At 42.7% G+C, this 18,961-nt stretch overlaps 1 protein-coding gene across 8 annotated transcripts; it reads right to left on the bottom strand.

The window, feature by feature from the left end:
• Positions 1 to 1,144: 1,144 nt before the first annotated feature.
• On the bottom strand, positions 1,145 to 18,228 carry NUDT9 (nudix hydrolase 9). Of its 8 annotated transcripts, none has more exons than XM_034772112.1 (10): positions 18,018 to 18,165; positions 15,715 to 15,983; positions 14,273 to 14,509; positions 12,383 to 12,478; positions 9,760 to 9,846; positions 8,061 to 8,172; positions 7,454 to 7,600; positions 5,531 to 5,615; positions 3,996 to 4,206; positions 1,145 to 2,882 (listed from the first exon to the last, which is right to left on the bottom strand). In XM_034772112.1, exons 2-9 carry the CDS (start codon positions 15,846 to 15,848, stop codon positions 4,031 to 4,033), a joined length of 1,074 nt encoding a protein of 357 aa, XP_034628003.1. In that variant the 5' UTR covers positions 15,849 to 15,983; positions 18,018 to 18,165; the 3' UTR covers positions 1,145 to 2,882; positions 3,996 to 4,030. The 8 variants fall into 8 exon arrangements, with proteins under 8 accessions (XP_034628003.1, XP_034628004.1, XP_034628001.1 ...); XM_034772113.1 differs by lacking the exon at positions 18,018 to 18,165 and adding an exon at positions 17,830 to 17,932 and having other exon boundaries at positions 14,273 to 14,470; XM_034772110.1 differs by lacking the exon at positions 18,018 to 18,165 and adding an exon at positions 17,830 to 17,932.
• Positions 18,229 to 18,961: the final 733 nt, after the last annotated feature.

Raw genomic sequence — 18,961 nt, forward strand, 5'->3', positions numbered from 1 at the left:
TTGAGAGAAATAACAGGCTGTCTGTGGAACTGGAGTTTTCCCCTCTCAGTTTAAGAATTGTACTTTCAGAGTCACTGGTGCCAGAACAAGGGAAGCCAGGGCCCCCCACTTTTTAACATAAGCGTAGTTTGGGGGGCAGAGTGGACATTGCTCCCTGTGACAGGGTGCGATTCACCACTGTGGCGCCTCTGGCTGGCTGTCCTGGGGATTAGCTCTGTATGCCAGTGTGCCATCCTCTGGTGGCATCTTGCCATGACTTCTGCTACAGGGACCCACGTCACTCCCAGGACTGCCATGTCCTCTTCGTGACACAGCCCTCCAGCTGTGCTGCACTCTGTGCTCCCCCTTCCAGGGGACCTGCAGTCCACTGTCCAGCCACTTCCTCAGTGGCGAGTGGGGGGGACCTGGGCCCACCCACTATTCTGGGTCCCAGCCCAGGGACCCTGTAGATGGCTGCTGCTTGAGGCGCTCCCTCTGACTCCTCTGTAGATCTCCCTGGGCCATTTCCCCGCAGCCCCAGCACCCTCTTTACCCTTGCCTCAGCCTACGGAGCCCTGCAGCCCGCCAGGAGCTGCCTTTAGCTCCCCAGGTCTCTGCCTGCAGCACTGCTCTGTCCCAGGTGCTTGCAGCCTTCAGTCTGCAAGGGAGCCAATCCTCCTCAAGCTCCACAGAGAGACTGAAGCAGCTCTGCTCCCCAGCCCTTTTTATATGGACAAGCCCAGCTCTAATTGGCTGCCTCCTGCACAGCCTCCCCAGGGCTCTATTAACCCATTATGGGCCAGTGTGAGGCAGATGCCCCATCACACACCCCCAAGCTGCAAGTCTCAGGCAGGCACAGAGCAACGCTGGAAGGGGCTGCGCTTTGCAATGGGGGAGCTGATCACGGTGCTGCATGTGCCAGACGGTGGCTGGTGGGAAGAGCAGAAGGAGGATGGGCTGTGCGGCTAGTTCCCGGCGAGCTACAGGCAACCGCTGGAGGTAGGAGACTGGCTGGACCAGGTGACTAGAAGGTGCAGGATGCTGTGTGGGTAGAGGACACAGGGCGCTAGGGCCACAAGGGAGTGCAGGGATAGGGGAGAAGGGACATAGGAATCCACTTGGGCTTTGGCCCCCCCACTTCTACAAAGGTTCCAGCACCCTTGTTCAGAGTGGGTAAATCACATTGTCGTATTTATTGTTTGTTTTGTTGGTTAATGAATACTTTGTGAAATGTTTATAATTCTATGAAAACAGCATGGATTTTGTTATTTGTAATGTTAATAACTCTGTTAAAGTTACTAAACAATACTACAGTACATTCATATTTTATGTATGGAGCTGCTCCTCAACCATCTCCCGTTGATATAAATAAGAGACCTGCTTTTGCTCGTGTGGTCATTAATTTACAATAGTTTACTTCACGGCTACTGCTATGACTTAACCTATGCTCTATTTAATGTATTTAACGATAAAGAACAGTGGAAACAGCTGTTAATTCTCATCTGAGATTCTGTTTTCTCATTCTGCAGATGACACTGGGAATTTAACGATGTCCTCCATCCATCTTATCTACTTCTAACCAGTCAACAAGGTTATTTTTGTTTGTTTGAATTTCTATTATTCTCTCACACATCTTTAATGTTACTGGTGCACTGAAAATTCTGGAGATAAATAACAGTACACCTATACATGCCTCTAACATTCATCTGTGTTCTTTGCCTAACCCCTTAACAGTAGATGATTCTACTCATCCAAACCATATGTTCCACGTCATTTTGCTTTAATAGAGACTGAGCATTGACTGAACATTTTCTTTTCTGACTTCGAGTTTGTTTAAAGGACTGCTCTTAAAGATGAGCCAAACTTACACCTACTCAATAAGAAATGTACACCTAGATCTATTTATAAGCAATTTTTATTTGAAAGCTTAAATGACTGAGCCACAATTTGTGCCTTCCTCGTTTTTGTTTTTTAAATCAAAACATTTTCACTTCCTTATTGTCCTTGATTTTCTATTAACGTAATTGTGGCATGACTAGTTTCCAGATGAAATGAAATAAGGACATTGTATTCAGTACTGGGCACCAAACAACTAGAAAGGTGGCAATAGGACACAATCCATAGAAGTTGGAGATGGAACATCCAGACCATCTCCCTACCCATACAGAATTGTTCCCTACTGTACTTGTAGTAAAGTTCAGATGAAAATAAAGAGCTAGATGGTGATGAAATACTAAAAGAGCTAAGATGTGAAGGCTGGCGGCATATTTACCCTGGCCCATTTGAAATTGGTTCAGAAGAACACATGAGCAAGTGTGGCAAATCAAGGCTGGGTACACACATGGTCGGGTCAGTTATAAGAGAATGGTTTCTGACATCAGCTGCAGACCATTCTTCAAACCACATCAACATCACAGAGAAATCTGGACAGGACAAGTGGGCCCACAACAGGTGCCTTGACAACAAACATACTGTTGGGTGGTCAAAGATGTCTGTGTATATTGGTAGGCTCAGTTTTGCCCTGATCTTCTCAACCATTCAGACTATAGCATCCTCACAATGGATGTGTGGAGGAGTGATGTTGCATAACACGGGGAACCATGGTACTGGGCTGGTCGAATTGTCTCAGTTATGATGCTCATGGTTGAATGTAATTGTGTGTCCTATCAGCAGACCACATTCAACGTCCTTTCTAGAGCTGAATCTCAGTCACTTGCAAGCAGACATTCTTGATGCAATTCCGCTCCCCAATGTTGGAGCCATCAGGCTATCCCTGAGAGTACTGCAACTCAACATTGAGAGATTGTCAGCAACCAAATGCAGCATTATCAGGGTTAGCATTATTGGAGATATTCAATTAGCCAGACACGATACCCATCAATCAGGGATGGTCTATGGAGGATCTAAAAAAGAAAACAAAGATCAGCTCTACCACAGTGCACGGGGAAAGATGAGATGATTCATAGCAAAAGTTGCCTGAAGAGTAGCCCAAGAGTAAAATTCAGCCCACAAAGTCCTAAAATATAGCCCAGAAAGCCATTTTCATGCTGTAACAGCAGGAAGATACAAGCAGATCAGAGGCAGGTTCTTAAGTTGCTGGCAAATTCAACCAAACATTTGTCTCTCTTATCAAGGAAGGCACAAGTACAAGCAAATATTCTGGTTATGTGCACTTATAAATGTGTCTTAGAACAAAATACATGCATATTGGATCCTACCCTTGGCTTCCTGGCAAATTAGCAGTTTGACCCTTTGTGTCATAATATTTGGGCAACCTTGTGTTAGAGGTTCCTCCCAACTCAAATTCATTCTTGGATTTGTTCATGAGTGAATAACACAACAATTCAGTCTAGCAAAATACTCATGATACTCAACATCAGGAGTACTCATTTCTCAGACAAGACTTTTTTTTTGGACAGTGGTTTCCTAAAGTGAATTCATTTAGTTTCTGGTTTATTATATAACTTTCAAATCACAATTAATAAATCACTTAGTTCATCACACTAAACCTCATGCCTACCTGAAAGGTTTCTCTTCCAGACAGGTATCACAAATGCACACAAAACTAAATTCCAAGCCTACAAATTAGTATAAAAATCAAGACAATTTAGAATCTCAACACTGCCATGTCTGTCTGCAGTTGTTAAGAGCTGAATGGAAATCACTAAGGAGAAGGCAATGGAGAACGTGATAGCACAGTTTGTTTTTAGTCTGAGTTCATCACAGTTTGGATACTAGAATTATGTGAAGAGAAAGTCTTATAGATGCTTTGGTTTAGGCCACGCCTAACTGCAATCATAAAATATTCCTGCTCTTTAACTGGAGAACTTCTATATGCTTTCTGCCCCTCATGTCTGATGTATTTACCATTATGTCCCATGGACAGCACGGATTTCTGACCAAAAGGCAATTAGTGTACCAATTTATTCTTAGTACTGAAGACTAACAAAACCGAAGATACAAAAGATGGCCTCTCTCTAAATAAAGTAACATGTTCTTTTCTTTTTTATACTTACATCGGTTTTCAGTTTATATTTGGATTCCAGAAGCATCATTTATGGTAGCCAGGAACAGGGTCTTCATTCCAGTGTGCTCCCCATTTCTCAGCTACAAGTTTGATGAAGTCACCATGATTTGCATATAACTTGAGTTTCTCACTGATGTCAACCCATTTCACTTTCCCAGCATCATCTCCTGCTTCCAGAAGCAAGTTATCCATTGTCTCACCTGATTGCCAAACAAAAGATTTAAGACAGTATTTTATCTTCTTTTCTGCCCTCTCACTATCCTACATGCTCCATTACTCTCTGCTGCAGGAGGCCTGTTCATGCCAGTTTCACTCCAACTACTGCCATAAAAATAGCAGTCAGGTTTTTAAACAGCAGTTAGGACATTAAGCACATTCTTCCTCTGTGTTACAATTACCTCTCATACTTACATGCATAATGGGGGAGGGACTCAGTGGTTTGAGCACTGGCCTGCTAAACCCAGGGTTGTGAGTTCAATCCTTGAGGGGGCCACTTAGGAATCTGGGGCAAAAATCAGTACTTGGTCCTGCTAGTGAAGGCAGGGGACTGGACTCGATGACCTTTCAGGGTCCCTTCCAGTTCTATGAGACAGGTATATCTCCATTATATTATTATAACTGACATTATACTGTCTAGCTGGAAACAGAATAGATAGCCTAAACCCTTGTGTCACCATTGTTGTAGTTTCACAAGTGCCATGGCTAGCTAGTAAAATTAATGTGATTACATGCACTGTCTTCCTGCTAAAATAAGTTTTAGGTTCAACTGATCTCTGCTCTCCTCTGCCCCTATTACTCCAGTTTTTTATACCCTTTATATAGCTGATGGTTGGAAACTTTCCATCTCACGTGTCATTCACCAGGAGGTAAACCAGATTCTGATACTACTATTTCAGTAGGGTACCTGAAAATACCAATGGCCTAATCCCATGCTATAATGAAGAGTGAAGACAACAATAATTGGATGCCTTTATAGGGCTTCACCAAAAACAATACCTTCAAACAAGCAACAAGTCCTTTGCATTGGCTAGTTACTGGAATAGTTCTGAAAAATTTAAATCTCTCTTCCCAAGTTTCATGACAGGACAGAAGATTAAACCAAATTTAAAGAGATACTGTAGCAAGAACAAGGCTTAGCTAAATGTCTGGACTCTATCCAATAAGTTATACTATATATAATTTTAAAAATTAAGTTAAATTTTCATGATTCTTCCAATATGTTTTGATTGAAATAGATATCCTCCCAAAGCACCTATTTTTCCTAACATAATTTAGCCAACTAACCTTTGTGAATATTTATTGGAAGAGGCTGAGCTGGAGAAGAAAGATTACTATGTGCCATGGGTGAACCGCTCTAGGGAGAAAAAAACCTCACCCACAGACTTTTGTTCCATAGATTAACACCTAATTTTCACACTTGACGACAGTTGAGTAACCTGTAGCACCTTTCTGTCATCTTCCCCCTAGTTTGTAACAGCATATTTAGGGGAGCAACTGCTAAAAGGTAAAAATGGGGATACCCACCAGGTTCGTCATGGTAGTTCACAGCTTCTGTCTCTATCCAGGCATTGTCTGTATTACGAGGATCATCCACATATCCCTTATACACCTAAGCAGAAGACAGACAGCCTAAGCTGAGGGCCACAACATTATATGAGATGAGGCAGAATCTTAAAAGGCTTCACCGCTGGTTAAGAATGACTGTAAATTGTACTAGTTTGCAATGCTCTGGAGGAGTACATGATCTGCTCCCCCAAATGAGTCAGCACATTCAAAAGCTTTTCCTGTTAAATTTGCAAACAACATCTGTGTGCTTTTTCCCATGCTGCCCCTCAGAGGAGGAGCTCCTTATAACATTCAAAGCCACTTCATTGTTTTACTTCAAATCCCTCCTTAAAACACTCCTTTCCCATAATACTGACACAAAATCTTGAGTTACATAGGCAATGGTCTCAGCACACCAGCTATCATGCTGACCAATATTTTCTCATTGTTTCCTTATGCCCCCCGAGTCTGTATCCATAGTGTCTCTTGTCTTATGCTTCGATTGTAAGCACCCCAGGGCAGGGGCTGTCTTTTTGTTCTGTGCCGAGCACAACCTGGGGCTCCTAAGTGCTACCACAATAATAAATCGTATTCATCATTTAATCACTAGAACCCACTGAGTCAGACACATTAATTATTGTTCGCGGGAAGGTAATTAATCCACAGGATAAAGACTGGAATGCTCAATAGAATGGCATTCTAAACAAGTTTCACAGACTCGCTATGATTGCAGCAGTCTGCATCTCTCTATTGGTGAGGCATAAAAGTTAATAGAGCTGGTCAAAACATTTAAAAATCTGAAAAACCTAAAGGAAGTTTTCCTGAAAGCTCTGAACCATTTTTCACTGAAATTCAAAATTCCAGGGAAAATTTGCAAAGGGGGAAAGGGGGGGGTTAAATTATTATAAACATTACAACTAGTTCCAGTTAACAGTCTCAGTTCTTTTTCGATAGCTGCTTTGACTGCTGGCCTTTGAACTGAATGGTTTCTTGTGTGATCCCTCTCCATTATTTAAGTTTTATAATCCATGTAATGTCTCCTGAGAAAAATAATCCATGATCCTGGGCGTTCTTCCACATCTAGAGTGATATTTATCTCTTGAGAGACTAGTAGTTGATGAGGCATAACAAATGCATCACTATCAAACTCTCTTTCCTATCAATTCCCCATCTCCATTCCAGAGGTGCCAAGCAATGCAAAACAGCCTTTACTGCAAAACTGAGGAGGAACCGTAATGATAACAATTTATTTACATGCACTGGCACAGAATGTGGTGTAAGTGCACTGTAATTACCCTCATTAGACAAGGATTTAAGGAAGCTTTAGCCAAAAGATTCACAGGGGCTCCTACCTCCAGTAACTCTACTTGGCCATCAAAACAACACATAAGTCTCTCTGAGAAAATGATACATAAACTGAGGATGTAATTGACCTTTTCCAGAATATGCCTTTTCCAGAGTGTAGATCCCAGATAAGCAGGACTCTATCCAGTTCTCTCTCATGCTACGATTCTACACCCAAACGTGCACCTGACTGGTACGAAAGCAAAATTCCCTGCTAGGAAACCACATATTAAAGTTCAGAAATCCTCAGTTGTAAGGATATTTCCAAGAGAGGAAGGACCCAAGTAGAATCCACTCCCACAGTAGAACGCAGTGGCGCCATGGATGAAACCGAAGAAGTGGGCTGTAGCCCACGAAAGCTTATGCTCTAATAAATTTGTTAGTTTCTAAGGTGCCACAAGTACTCCTGTTCTTTTTGCGGATACAGACTAACACGGCTGCTACTCTGAAACCTGTCATTCTGCTACTGTTTTTTTTCCAGTCCCCTATAAATTCTATTGATGTTTGAGTATGTTTTTTAAAAGCATACAAGATTATCATAGAAGGAAAAAGATTTACCACAAAATGTTCCTGGTTGAAGAGTGTATTCATTTGCTTCTCCATCTCTTCCTTCTCTGCTCTGGATTTCTGTAAGCAGTTTAAGGCCTCCTCACTAAATTCTCGTTTCAGTGTGGCACTTATCTTCTCTCCTGGATCTACCATACCCTAAACAAAAACAAAAACACCCTATACTGATATCCCTCTTAGGCCCTGTCTGCTCTCATTATTCCATCTGCTCTTCATTCTGTATGTTCTATTGGTCTGTGTTAGACTGTAAATCATTCAAGGAGCTACAATGCACTTGTAAAGGGTTATGGACACCAACAGTAATCAGCAATAATAAAAGAAGTGTGACATCTGTAAATAAATGAAGTCAGAAAGAATAGTCCTAGTTAGAAGCAAATACTGTCTTGTATCATGGCAATAAAAAGAAAACAGAAGTTTAATGGCTTTTTGGTAAAACAATATTTTAGTTTTCCTTGATGCTTTCTAAAGTACCTCATGTGCCTCACAAGAGGATGTCATTCAGAGGATATGCACACTAGCTATCAAATCAATATCAATTACATTTTCATAGTCTTACTAGACAGTAATTGTAATGTCTGCTTCGTGCTTTGGTTCTTACCCCTGGGATGGCCCATTCCCCACAGTCTTTCCTCTTGATTGCTACAAACTGTAAAATGTTCTTGCCAGAGATTGGGTGAGCTATTTTATTGCCACTGCTATCTCTCTTCCACCTGCAGGGAATGACAAACAAGGAAAATTATTTTCCATTCTTTGGAATTAATCAAGGTCGTCAAGTGAATGAGACTGTTTCTGCCCCTGCATTATTTGCTCTTGAGGTTGGAAGGTGTGGTGTGGTGAATGAGGCCGAGGACTGTAAAACAGAACAGATTGTCTTGTAATAAGGCAGCTGAAAGCTGCCCTAGAGAATTGGATTAAATCCCTGCCTTTTCCAGAGTTCCTAGGTGATGATGGGCAAGTCACTTAAAACTTTTCACACAAGTTGTGCGTTCCTTATTTTCTAGGTGCCCACTTTTAGATACCTGAGACAAGAGTGCTTAGTGCTCACAATTGCAACTGAAGTCAATAGGAATTGTGGTTGCTCAGACACTCTGGAATTAAGAAAGCGTGGTCTGGAGCAATGAGTAAAGGCTTGGGAGCTAGTTACTGCTTATCGGGGAGTTCTAATCCTGGTTCTTCCATTGATTCACTGTGTTTCCTGATAAATTTCTATGTCCTTATTTTAGTTTCCTCATCTGTGAAATGGGGATAAAAATGCTCTCTTATCTCCATGTGCAGGTCAATGTTTCTGAAGTATTCAGATAGTATAACCCTAATATGGTGATGAGCAGCATAAAAAGCCCGAGAAAAAAGTAATAATTTTGTACTTAGAGACGGGTTTGGATGGTATGCAATAAATAAGCTACAGGGCCACACACTGAATCATGACCATAAAAAGAAATATTGATCTGTTGCCTCATTTCCCGAGGACTACCCATCCTGTAAATTGGATTAGGCAATGGTATGATGCTAAAAAAATGGTATATGATCATGTTATTAAAGACTATCACAATGTATATGCCCAAGGAGGACCAATTAAGGTTGCACAGACAACCATAATTCTGACATCTAACTTTTGAGTGCTTGACTTTGCCACCTAACAATCTTTAATGTGTTTTTGTATGCAATGTTATATATATTAAATTTGAATGCAACAGTATCATAAAATTGCTGTGTATTTTGACCTGAACAGGAGAGAGCACCTCCTCATATAAGGCATTAAAATCAGACAGCATCTCAAACAGTACAGTGGAAATACACATCTCGCAACGTGCCATGCTGAATTTCAGTTATTACCAGTTGTGAATTTCAAACCTACAATCTTTAAAAAAAGATAACTAGTAATTTTACACAGGGCACTGGAAAGGCCTGTTGGCATATGATGATGATGATAATCATGCAAGGTATTCTGCAACACCATTGTGCTTTCAGATGTTTTTACCATATGTCATCTTGTTAATACTTTCCTACAGTGGTTTACCAGCTGCATTATTCCTCTTTTTTTAAACCAGCTTCCCCAGTTTAAGTGATGGTCTATCCTGACTGATGACTTCCCATTCACCTCTCCAAAGATGAAAATAAAGCATTTGCCTAATATTTCATTAACCTAATTGCACATAGGTAACATCCATGTAATAGATAAATGTATATGACAAATTTTGATTATATTTTGATACAGGTACCTGACATGTACACATGAATGCAAGTTCTACATTTTTCCATTCTGCTGGCATATCATCCTCTGATCCTGTCTCCCTTACCTAGTTATTATAGGATCTGCAGCATGGTTTGGTCCCCAGCGCCCTAATAATCCTCGACCCACCAATCCCGTCCTGCCAGACGGATTTCTGAAAGAGAAGGTGGTACATATGAAATCCCCAATATGTACAAATACTCCCAGCTTCATTCAAATAATAAGCAATGACAGAAGGAGGAAAGAGGAAGATAACAATGTATATTTGGTCAAGTTCTTAGTGTTGACATGTACCTCATTCCCTCTCTGTCAAGGTATGGACAGAAAATATTATTAAACATTTTAGTGAGATCAAGCTCCATTACATTTCCTAAATTTGACAATACGATACAAAAGTAAAACCACAAAACTTTCTTTTAAAATACAGTATTACAGGAGTTTACAAAATATGGCAAGAGATCCTGGAACTTTGGAGGGACATTCTTTGGTTTGTTCTTTTACCTTGGGATCTAAATAACCAAACACAGGGAAAAATGAAATGGTGTCAAAGAATTAAAGTAGTCTCACCTCCAGATCATGACTACAACTCTCCTGAGGGTTCTAAATTGTTCCTACTCCAAGATAAATGGTGAGGAGGATGGAGCACATAGCTGCACCATCCCAGGAGCAGTCTAGGGAAGGAATTGTGACTGGTTTGCAAGAGCAGTTCTACATGCCAGGGCATGGGGGTCAAGGTCCCAACCCCATTTTGCTGGGGGGGGGGGGGAAGTAGCAGCCCTTCACAGTCTTCTCTAGCCTCACACATGGGCTGGCTATGTGGGTAGTCCATATAGAAGAGAAAGGAGACACTGTATACTAGCAAGTAGGGGAAGGTCACAATCTTGCCCTCAGCTTGATAATCAGCTTTCCAATCTCATCTCTGATGTGTGAAACACACTAATCTATAGAGAATAAACAAACAGTTTAAATATAGTGTGCTAGATTCACCTCTGCTGCAGAGAGGTACAAACTGTACCTTCCTGCGTCAATGAGAACTGCTGCATCCAGACTGAGAGACTTTCACCTCAGGGAGGGAGGTGGTGTTTCCTTAGAAGTTCTGCCAGCAGACGCTAAAGCAGATGCAACACACCCTACAGCACATTCTCCCACACCCAACACATCCTCCCATCTTGGGGGCTGTGTTAGCTACAGGCCCACCACTATATTGCTCCTTTACAGTCCTCTTCTAAGCAAACTTTCTGGTGTGGGACTTTGCACCAGTTAAGTCAGCACAGACAATGTGCTATTCTGGTCTAGTATGTAACACATGCTAAATCAGATACAAAAAACATTAAAAACCACACCTTCTCAAATGAAATTTGTGAGGAGTTCCCCCCAGGGTGCCACCTGGAACTGGGGTACCACTGAGCCCTCTGACCACCAACCTGGGCTCCCTCTCACACTGTGCTGTTGTGACAAGCTGCAGAATGCTCCCGGTCCTACACTTCCACCAGCATACACCCTAGAGACACACCCATCAGCTTTCATGCAGGCTCTCTGCCTAGCCACTGCACGAAACAACAATAGAAAGGCTACAGCCAAGGTAACTCTCAGCAACCCAGGCACACACCCCCTCTGGAGTACGAACCCAAAATTATATCGTCTTGCGCTGCACAGGGAACTGTGCAGAGTAAGCTCAGAGTTCGCCCCGCCTCCCCTCAATGTGGAGAGAAATATGCAACAGCCTTTGCCCCTTGAACTACAATTTCCCACGCACTTCACTCCAACTCACTGGTTTAGATAAAGCAAAAACAAGTTTATTAACTGAAGATAGATTTTAAGTAATTATAAGTCATAGCAAACAGATCAAAGCAAATTACCTAGTAAATAAACAAAAACACAAACTAAATCTAAGATATTAGGAAGATAGGACATGAATTGGCAAATTCTCACCCTGGCTGATGATACAAGCAGCCTGCAGATTCTTAAGGGACAAGCTGCACTTGCCTTACAGCTTGGAATCCCCAGGTCTTTCATATACAGGCTAGAAATCCCTTTAGCCTGGGTCCAACACTTCCCCCAGTTCAGTCTTTGTTCCTCAGGTGTTTCCAGGAGTTATCTTGTGTGGGGAGTGAAGAACCCCAGATGAGGTCACTCCCTGCCTTATATAGCTTTAGCTATGGCAGGAACCCTTTGCTTCAAAACTTGGTTCCCAGACCAGTTTGTGGAAAAATATCGACATCTCAAGATGGAGTCCAGAATTATGTGGCTTGGGTCACATGTCCTTGTAGAGTCATAGCAGCCGTTATTTACAGGCTGTCTGGAGTGTTCTCAGGAAGGCTCACCAGGTAGGAGATAAGCTTCTCCTAAGGCCTATTGTCTTCCCTAATGGCTCATAGCTGGTTGGGAAGGGCCTATTCAGGGCAATCTAGATTGAAAGCATCTTGTCTAGTGGGCATTACACAGGTGTAACTACATTTGAAATACAGATACAGTCAATATTCATAACTTCAGCTACAAAAATGATACATGCATACAAATATGTTAATCATATTCAGCAAATCATAACTTTTTCAATGACATCTCATGTGACTTATCTTGTTCAAAATGCACCATAATTAAATCACAATCATATCATAATATTACTATGACAAATATGGGGTGCAGTGTCACAACACTGTCATAGAAGATTAAGGAGCAAAAATACCTACCTGGGCCTTCCATTTTCAACCTCATACAAGCCACTCAGACTCCTCCTCTCCACTTGTCCATCCTTCTCATTGAATTTGGGAGAAAAGTTTTTGGCACTGTTTTAGGGAAGAGTAGTATAGAGTAAGTTACTAAGTAACCAATAGCTGTTAATTATAAAGGCTGTAATGCCATCCAAAGGATCTGCAACGCCAAATGTCTCAGGGATGGCACTTGGTTCACCAAAAAGTCTAAAACTGAATTGCAGCCCTATTTTTCTAAGCTTTGCTCCTGCCCCCATTAAAATGTCAGCATTTGCAAACTGCAGAATCTCTCAATACTTCTAACAGGTGATATATGGATTTGACATTTTAAGTTTCTAAAATATCCACCTTTGGGGATGATACTGTCCATTACTGATTCCGGCCCAAAAATGTGTGTTTGTTTTAAAGTTTGAACAAAATCCCTTTGTCCACTTTTGAACCTGGCAAACATTTATTTTTCCCATTTTATAAATTTTTAACCAATTTTTTTTTGAGCCAGGTCTAGAGGACAAAATAGCCAAGCTTTGAAACTTGACACAGATACAATCCCTGAGGAGACCTTTAATTGGCTGTGATTTATCAAAGTTATGAGCATATGAAAAATACATACTAAACACTTTTCCAATTACATCACTGACTTTTGGTAGGAGTTTGCATTTAATTCCTATGAGTGCCTTTGAAAATCACCCCAAGAGTCTATAGAGGAGCATGCAGACAGACATATGTGCATATTTCAAAAGGTTTTTTCATCAAATATTCATAACTTTACAACCATTGACCCAATTTTCTTCAAACCTGGCTTGCTTCGAAGATTGCACTGACACCTAGCATCTGGATCAGCACTTTTAAGAATTATGAACATTTAGAGGGAGAATATACCCGTGCTACGGCTACTTCGCACTAGCACAATATAGTCATTTCTACCCTAAGTCTTTCAAGAGCCCTTGCTATTAGATGCTATGCAAATAATAATATAATAAGTAATAAATGCGATCAAATATTAATGGAAAGTCAGGAAACATGAAAATTAAGATTGAAGCACTAACTTTATTTTGCCCCTTTTGTGCACGTGTTCGCATACAGTTTAAATACAGGATCACAAGGTATCTTAGACACATACATATCTAGTGTTGTAAAACATGTAGATTGCATTCTTTAAGAAATGATATACAATTACATTAAACCGGATTGATATACACATGTACAAGCAAGCAGAGTCAAAGCTGGGCACTCAACCTTAACTTCTGCATTTCTTGAATCCAAGTGGTCAATTCTAGAATTCTAACAGTGTATTATTACTGTGTGTTTGCATTTCATATACCAATATAAACAAATGGAAACGTACATATTATTAAACACTTTCTCTACCTCCATATAGCTGCTGCTGCAGCATTCTAGCCCTGATGTCAATAATGTCTGAAAGGACAGTGTAGCAAGACTGAGTTTTTACTCATCTTTATTCCATGCAGAAGTAAAGCTCTCTCATCATGTTACTAACCGCTTTCATTGCCACAGAAATGGGCATATGTTACAGAACTAGCTTCATTTGACTATCCGGCTGTGCCTGGTATCCCATTCATTCTAGAAGAAAATTACTACCTATCCATAGTCACAGGTGCAGTGCAGTAGAAGATGTGTGGACGGTTTACGGAGCCTATCCAAGTTATACAGTACTCTAGCCAGCATTATTAAGTCCTTCACTTTCATAAGCACCGGGTGTACATGTAATTTTAGGAAAGATATTTAAAGCAGAAGTAGATCAAACTTCTCTCTGTCCGACGTATTCAAAACAAATTCCTTCCTTTCTCTACAGCAGAACCACATTTATCTAGAAGAACCCACAATTTCTTTTGGCCAGACACCGCTTACCTGATTTGCGGATCTGCCCACGTGGGTCCAGCCAAGACAGAGGCTGCAGTGTATTCCACAGGCTTGTAATCCTCCCACTCAACTAGCCAGCCCACTTTATCAGTAGGTACTTTGCTGCGCTCAACCTTTGACCCTGGATATGGGGATGTGTGAGCTTTGTTCTGGACATTTTCATTTGGATTGTAACAGCTCAGCATGCTGACAGGGTAAAAATGAAACCAATGTACTGGAACTGAGCTATTGAGGGGGGGGGGGGAAAAGAGTAAGTGTTATACTCCTGAAAAAATATTAATGAAGTTATTTAATTCCAAGTTTTACAACTCCAGATTGTAAAGAGAGAAAAAAAGACATGGTGTTAAAATTTTTAAAGAAGTAGTAACATATTAAGCCTAAAAATATACACCCAGTCCCACCCGTCCAATGACTTATCTGTAGTTGAGTAAACCAGAGAAATTTCTTCCTCTGATCTGTCTACTCCCAGGGTCTGAATATTGGATACCTTTTCAGCCCTAGCCAAGCAACGCACTTTTACTGAAACCAAAGAACCTCAAAAAAATCAGATGGTATGAGCAAAATTGCAGCATAATTCTTCAAATGATTATAACAACTCATTACATGCCCAAAAATACTTTTTGAGTAAGGAAGTGGTGACATTCCAAAATTACAGCATAGTTCAGCTCATCGGAATTACATTATAGTGTTACATAAGTATTATGAATACACACACCAGGAATTGTCACATTACTTCTTTTTATTTTATTTATAAAAGTGTAATGAATAAATAGGCAATAATATTGCCCCATTCCTCAACTAGACCCACAACCTTTCCATCCGAGATCTCTTTTCCTAGCTATATTTCCCATTATTTGGTAAAATTAATTCCTCTCTACAAGTATGAAAAATTAATACATCAAGACTGTCATGACTTTCAGTAAAATTATATAAGCCCAAAACTGTAAACATATGCAAGTGAGTAACTTGTCTCTAACGGTAACTACTTGTGACAAACTTACATATTTGCATACATGTTTACAGGATTAAAATCATCTGCTGCTTTTTGGGATTTTACCAAAACTATGTACCATACTAAGCGCCAAATTCACTCACAGGATATGTATGTGCAACTCACATATTTGCAACTCCGAGTTCAACAGATCTGATGGCAGAATTTTGATTTTAATATCTGAAATACACTTTTGATGGAGTGGCAGTGTAACAGGGGTAAATAAGTAAATAACAGGGGTAAATAAGCCCTGATGATGCCAAAACATACATAACTTTACATGAATAGTCCCATGAGAAACTTCAGTGGGACTACTCATATATGTAAAGTTAAGCACTCACATACATAGTTGCGGGATCAAGGCCTTAGACCTCAACCTTGCTTTATCGTTTATGAGAAGTAGCAGGGTTATGTCACTGCTATGTTATAATTTAAATACCTGTAGGCAAGCTCTCTGAAGGGATGGAGCAGGGGGTGAGGGAGTCGGCAGCTAGGGTACCTGACACCAACAGCAGACAGAGTTACAGTGAGGGACACCACAGTAACAGTCCGGGCCAGACACCACCTTGCCATCACATGCAGGATGCTCACAGGAAACTATGCCTCCCCAGAACACAGTGCCCAACAGCCATGCGGTGACCTGGACTGTCAGGAGATGAAGTAGGAAACATTTGATTGCAGGATGTGTCGTCCTGTCCGCCTCACTCCCTACAAGGAACAGCCATATAATTTATTCTGTAACTTAAGTTGAATTCTTTGGAAGGGGGGGGGGAATCCTAAACAAAGAAACAGTAAACCAGATTGTACTCTTACATATTCCAGTTTTGTAGAGGTGCAACTCTACTGATTTGAGTGAAGTCACACTAGATTTAGACAAATGATCCAACAATTTTAAAACTACATTTTAAATCTTCTATTTAAACAAACAGAATTGTGCTAACAAACTACCTGGTGGCTGCATAACATTTAATGATCAAAGTGCCTTATTTTACTCCTTTCCACTGGTAAATCTCCTTGAAAACACATGCAGAAGGTTTAATTGAAGACTAAGCTATTAATTATTGTTTTATCTAATTGGAATGCGTTACATGTCCTAATGCTGCAATGATTTACACGTGTGCTTAAATTTAACCATGCATTACTTACATGAAAAAAGTACATACATGAAGTATTTGCAGGATCAGGGCGATAGCACTGTGCCCCGTCATTGCTGGCTAAAGCTTGGAAACAACTGCCTTGGACCTTGGGTAATCATTTATTCCTGTGCAAAGTGGGCATAAAATAGGACTATTCTGATCTGGTAATATTTTACACATACTATGTATGTGTATACATGACTATGCAAGGTCCAAGACAGTGGAGAATCAGGTCCAAGTGTCAGTCTGTACTTCGCCAATGTGACTGAGGTTTTATTTTAGCTCAAGGCATGTATTTTTACAGGTGAAGAACCACAATTCTAGTCCCTGCTGTGCAGGTCTGTCAGGATTATTTAGTAATTATGTTTATCGTAGTGCCTTAATTGCAAAGTGGCTCCTGACTGGTGTTTCCACTACCCTGCAAAACCATAATATTAATAGATGGGATACCAGAAAAAAAAACTGTTGTTTTTGAGTTGCAGATCATTAAGAATTAACCTGAACAGGGCCACTATGCACAAGCTCTATAGTTAAAGGTTAAAACTAGGGTTCCATTTTGAACACTAGGTTCACTCCCCTTATAAGTATCCAAAGGAAAAGTGGTGGGGGTTTTTTGGTTTTGTTTGTTTTTTTAAGATTACTACAGGGTATAAGCTAGAAGTTTTTGGTAGGTTTCAAAACTCCTCAACCTGTCTTTAAGGGTGCCTTTAAAAAAAAAAGAAGAAGAAGAAGGCAGAGCTTAAGTTGTTTTTTGGCACAGATAAACTATCACATTGTGTATGTTTATCTGAGAGACCATATGACCTGCAAGTGTTTCCTTTAATTGCTTATTTTGAAAGTCTTAACAAATTCACAGTCACCCAGGAACCTGGCAGCTGTCACTATGTGGTAACCTTCTGTGGCCGCGTGGAATCCAGATGCAGCAAGGATACAACTCACATGCTCTGGCTCTAAAAGAGCAGGACCCCATCCCTAGAGCTAGACTCCCTGCCAACAATTCAGAAGCCATCCAAGAGAGCAGTGGCGCCAGCCAATGCCTTACAAGCCACTGGGGGAAAGGAGGGGAGCGTTACAAGAACCCCACAGGCTGACACAGGCAAGAGCCTCTGGAGGCCAAGACACACCAAAGCAGCGTGCTGTGCGCTCGGGTCTACAGCTAGCCTGTGCCGTTATCGAGTCTGCCCGCCTGCTTAACGCCGCCCCACAGTCACGCCTAGGGGAACACCTCCGCCCCTGACCGCCAGTGACCGGGAGCCCACCGCGGTCACGGGCCCAGCTGCCCGGCACGGGGATGTTGCTAGTCCCCAGCCCCCCCGGGGCCCAGGGGGCGGGTGCAGGCCCGGAAGGGAAGACGGGAATCACCCCGCTCCCCGGCTGACTCCCCCTGCGCCCCGGGCCGGGCCGGGAGAGACTCTTACCACCTGGCTAGGCGGGCTGCCTCCTTCCGTCCCACCGCCAGGTTCAGAGGGAGGCGGTACTAGCCTGGACCATCCCCTCGCGCTGAAACTCCGCTAGCGATAGGGCAATGCCCGCGTCAATCAAGCCTCATTCTGGCAGCCGATTGGGCCAGGCCAGCTGCCATGGAAACGAGAAAGGCGTCGCTCACCAGCTTCGCTCTGGCTGGAGAACAGCCCCACATCCGGAAGCGGGCGGGTAAAAGTCAGCTGCTTTGCTCCTGACCTTCGCGCCTTCCGTACCGCGACGATAGGGCAGCAATTGGCTGCCGCTTCCCCCCGGCGCTCGCGTCTGCACCTACCGCGCGAGCCGCTGTGACGTGCTACCTGCTCCCTACCTGACGGCGCTTGACTCCTCCCAGTCCCACGGCCAGAGTAGCGAACACCCCTTCCTATTGGCTGCGCTCTCCGCATCGGTAGGGAGATGCGCACGCGTTCACTCCTTCTCAGCCCTGGCCTGCTGGAGCCTCGCAGTAGAGATCCCTCCGCGATCATTCTAGGCTGGAGGTGTGCCGCCGAGATTGAGAGAAAAATAGTCCCAGCGGTGTGTGATCTACCCTGTACAGACACTTGGGGCGTTGCGGAAGTGCTGTGCACCAGGGCCAGCGCGCACCTATCTCTGCCACAGGGCACATGTGTACACGGCCCCCATGCAGCTGTGGGGCCACAACCCGGGGCTACTCCGCAATAGGGTTGCCAACTTTTTAATCACACAAAATTGAACACCCCCCCCGACCCGCCTCTTCGCCAAATCCTGCCCCCACTCACTCCAACCCCCTCTCTCTGTCGCTCGCTTGCTCGCCCCCACCCTCGGAGGGGGAGGGCTCTGGCTGGGGGTGCAGTCTCCAGGTGGGGCCGGAGATGAGGGGTTTGGGGTGCAGGAGAGGGCTGTGGGCTGGGGTTGGGGTGCAGGGGGGAGATGATTGCCTGGGGGTGCAGACTCTTGGGTGGGGCTGGGGATGAGGGGTTTGGGGTGCGGCTGAGAGGTTTGGAGTGCAAGAGGGGGTGGGGTTGGGGTGAGGGGTTTGGGGGTACAGGAGGGGGCTTGGGGGTGAGGCTGAGGGGTTTGGAGTGCGGGAGGGGGTGTGGCTGGGGA

This window comes from Trachemys scripta, chromosome 5, assembly GCF_013100865.1.
Source record: "Trachemys scripta elegans isolate TJP31775 chromosome 5, CAS_Tse_1.0, whole genome shotgun sequence".
In the NCBI taxonomy this organism is placed as follows: domain Eukaryota; kingdom Metazoa; phylum Chordata; order Testudines; family Emydidae; genus Trachemys; species Trachemys scripta.